General features: G+C 41.8%; 1 protein-coding gene across 1 annotated transcript in view; it reads right to left on the reverse strand.

The window, feature by feature from the left end:
- Positions 1-438: 438 nt before the first annotated feature.
- heatr5a (HEAT repeat containing 5a) overlaps positions 439-4,204 on the reverse strand; it is a 28,634-nt gene continuing 24,868 nt past the window's right edge. The window contains 3 exon segments of the mRNA XM_054613720.1: positions 439-2,818; positions 3,060-3,213; positions 4,006-4,108. Coding sequence (XP_054469695.1) covers positions 2,671-2,818; positions 3,060-3,213; positions 4,006-4,108 — 405 coding nt within the window. The 3' untranslated portion in view covers positions 439-2,670.

Below are 4,204 nucleotides of genomic sequence, written 5' to 3' on the forward strand. Positions count from 1 at the left end.
CTTGAATACCTATGTTGAATACACTTCCTGTAAGTCGCTTTGGATAAAAGCGTCTGCTAAATGACTGTAATGTAATGTAATGTAGTCATTAAGACCGCTGGGACGATGCATGACGTCTTCCAGATCGTGGGCACCTTCTTCAACCTCAGGGAGAGATTGAAGAGGAGCCTGAGAGGAGCTGCCAGCTGTCCAGCACACACTTTGAGTAACCTAGGGCTGATGTCATCAGGTCCACTGGCTTTACTCATCTGAAGCCTGGAGAGCTGATGCTGTACCTGGATGGTGGTGAAGGTGGGGCTGGGTGGTGAGGGGTTTTGAAGGAAGCTGTGTGCTCCGGACAACCTCAGCTTTCATGCTCACATATCTCAGATCTGTTCAGTTACACACAAACCTTCATCATCAGTGTTGTTTACAAATAATAAAAAACAGGAAACTGAATTAGAAGAAAAACATGTTTTATTAACTCGCTGCCGTTGGAAACCAACATGTTAACTCATTCAAGTCACACCTGTACAGTTCACAGAGCGGTCGCTCAGGTGAGCTCTCCTGGTTAATAAACTTATTGCAGGTGAATCTTTAGTATTTTATTGTGACAGCTTTAAGGAAATCCTGTCAGAAATGTTTTAATCTTTTACATTCACAATAAAAGCCCTTTAAAACCAAACTAACTCACATTCTTCTTCACACTGATAACAAATGATAAAACATGATATCATGACCTCGTCATGTTGTTAAACTAAAGTGCTGATGACTCAGTTGTTCCTTACAGGCCACCATACGTTTCACGCGATTAATTTACTCAAAGAATAAAAACGCTCTTCTGTTATTGACATTTCATTCATCAGGGTCAAAAACGACATGTCAACGTGACCTCTGACCTCTTTTCATTGTTAGTGAAGTACATAGAGACGATCGTTCTTTAAAAAATAAAAGCCTCCCTTTCATTGTACTTGAGCTGGCAGGCGGGTGGAGTCAAGGTGTCAGAGAGAGCCTCCACTGATTTTGAGATGCTCTCCTGTGATTGGTCGAGCTCACTGTCACTGTTTATACTGTCCATGTGTGCTTTACGGTGAGGTTTAAGTCTCGTCTGATGATCAAACATTTCACTGTCTGTGTATTTGAATGACAGAGAAGTTTAGGAACAATATAAAAACATCTCAGCCGATTTTCTCTTAACTCTCAGTTTCTGGATCTGCAAACTAAATCTGGTGACATTTGAACAACGATTAGCTCAGAACATCATCAGGTCAGATTTCAGCTCAAACAGAAAGTTAAAACAAAGTGCTTTTATTCTGAAAGTTGGGGGGATGTGAATCTAAAGTATGATCACCTGACAGCAGGTTTGTAGTTGCCTTCACTGCCAGTACGTAAATCCTAAAACTCGCAGTGACAGTTGACATTCTACATTATTGTCTTTTTAACTTGTTTCTTCTGTTTTTACTTCATTTAGATTTTACAGCATTTCGGTACAACTAATGTTTTTAAATGTGCTTCATGAAGACATTTGCAAATGTGAAATATGAGTAAAAAACTGCAAAAAAAGAAATAATCCAAAAATCTCTTGGTAAAAACAAAAATACCAAAATTCAAACACATGAAAAGAAAATGAGGGAACATTAATGATTAATGAGAGATGTGGTCGCGATTCATTAAACTCATAAATCTGTTTTCTTAAAATTCGTGTCGTACTTTTACATTTAGCCGATCAATTCTTTCAACGTTTACACGCACAACATATTCAGGTTTTGCTGCTGGCTGATGAGGAGGAATATTCCTCCAATAGCTCGTTGATTAACGTTCCTCCTACAGCCACGCCCTTCGATAACTTAAAGGAGCAGTGTGGAGGATGTAGTGCCATCTAGTGGTGAGGTCGCAGACTGCAACCACTCAACACTCCCTTTGTCAGCCTCCAGAAAACGACGGTGCCTTCAGGTAACATTAAAAAAACAAGTGTCCCTCTTTATAGTCAGAGTTCAGTTTGTCCCTTCTGGATGTAGATTTGAAGGGCTCATTCTAAGCCAACGAGAACAATTCTTAGTGTCAGGTGATAGTACATCGCTGAAAACACAGTTATTTAATTCCCCCTAAATCCTTCCCACTGCCCTTTAGACTCTAAGCTTCCTCCTCTCAGATGAACAACCCTCTCTGTCGCCGTTCTGATTCACTGACTTTTCTTTTTACGGCTGTGAGCGAAAACAGACGCCACAAACTGCCAAACCCAGATTGAGACTCATGAAGTGAATATTTATGTCCAGAGAATTCTGTTAAAACCATTGACAATATTAGTGGAGTATTAATGCGCATGTTAACTAGTCAGTGACTCACTGAATCTGTATGTTTATCAGGTAAACATGAAACATATCTGATAAAAGAGATAAAGTTGAGCTCACTGCAGGTGAAAGTGAGCGGTTATGCAAGATTGATAGGAGTGATTATTGACATAAGCCGGTCAATAACAGCGATGGCGTGCGATTCAGTGACGTGTGATGTGCGTGGAGATGTGGGAGGAGTCACCACAAAGGCTGTCGACCACTTGAAGGATCCAGAGGGATGACGACAACATGTATCGTGGTCAGGGAGCACAGTGAACGCGGCAACGGTGCGTTTGGGGTCCAGACGGCCGAGAGGACGATACAGCGTCCGTCCCGGCGTCGTCGTGGCGATCCGCCCTCACAGGAAGTTGGTCTTGAGCGTGATGCTGGGCGAGGACTTGGCGGCGAGGTGGGCGCTGCTCGCTTTGGCGTTCAGACTCTCCTGGTTCCCTTTGACGGCGGCTTCCAAACGAGACTTCAGGTGAGGAGACGAGGCGACGAGCGACCTGAGGGAGAAAAAAATGATTTACAAATATTGATCTGAACAGAACCACAGAGCAGATTAGCTGAGAATCTGCAGAACAGCGTCTGTACCTCCGAAAACTCACCGTCCCCTTATTTTAAAAAATAACAACTGTTTAACTTATTAAACAGTTTGATGTTGGCTCATAAAAACACTCACATCTTTACATTCTGATAATTAACGACGTATAACCCCACAGAGAGGAACAGAGTGAGCTCTGGTACCTGAACACAGCGGAGTGCTGCGGGCCGAGACGCATCAGGTCTTTGAGCGCCACCTCGTGGAGCGACCGGGACGCCGCGGGGGCGGAGCCTAGAGCGTTTTCATCCAGCAGGAAGGAGATGAGGAGCGGCAGCAAGACGGCCACCAGCTGAGGACCTGAGGGCCACAAAACATGGCGTCTCTTTTCTGTGTTGCTCGAACAGGAAATGAAACCTGGACTCAAAGTTCATGTGAACAACATCAAAGATTAAAAACCCTCTGAAACCACAAACTCTCCTGGACGGATTAAAAATAAATAAATAAAATAAGAACACCGTTTATCACAGCCAGAAACTACAAACACTGAAACCATCATCCGAATTTCATATTTCCAACGGTCCTTGAACAAATCATGTGTAACGAATGCTTCCGTCAGGAAAAATAACAAAGTCTGAGCTTTAAATTGTCACATTTCATCAAATAAAAATGTTTTTAAAAAACAACTGGATGTAGAATGTCGCTACAAAGAAACCGTTTTAAGTAACCAGATTCTGTAAAAAACATTAAAGTGGCCCTATTATGCTTTTCCACTTTTCCCCTCTTCTTTAGTGTGTTATATATATTTCTGTACATGTAAAAGGTCCACAGAGTGTAAAACCTGAAGTCTACACCTAAAAGGAGTTACCCTCCCCCTCAGAAGCTCCTGAAACTGCTCCATTGAATTCTCTCCTTCACTTCCATAACTTTATGAGGTCACAATGTAACTTTATGAGGTCATAATGTTACATAAGTGGCGTAATATATATATATATATGTAAATATATATCTAGAGAGAGAGAGAGAGAAAGAAATAGAGACTCAAATTAAAAATCTCTTCATTTTTTTGTAAAATAAATTATAAAAAGATGTCTCTTTCGAGTCTTTCTTTTCATGATTTATGGTTTATAACTGTTTTATTTCTGGACTCACGCTGAGACTGGTCTGCAGCCTGGACCAGAGCCTCCATGGCTCGGACTCCCTCCAGGACTCCCTCCAGCTCCTCTGGACTCTGAGGACGACTCCTCTCCACCTTCTGAGGAGGACACATCGTCTGATCAATACATTCATCCATCTCATCAAATGCCACGCATCTTTTCAAAATAAAATCAGTAAAATATTCAGATTTTAG

The sequence above is a fragment of the Anoplopoma fimbria genome, chromosome 15 (assembly GCF_027596085.1).
Source record: "Anoplopoma fimbria isolate UVic2021 breed Golden Eagle Sablefish chromosome 15, Afim_UVic_2022, whole genome shotgun sequence".
Taxonomy (NCBI): domain Eukaryota; kingdom Metazoa; phylum Chordata; class Actinopteri; order Perciformes; family Anoplopomatidae; genus Anoplopoma; species Anoplopoma fimbria.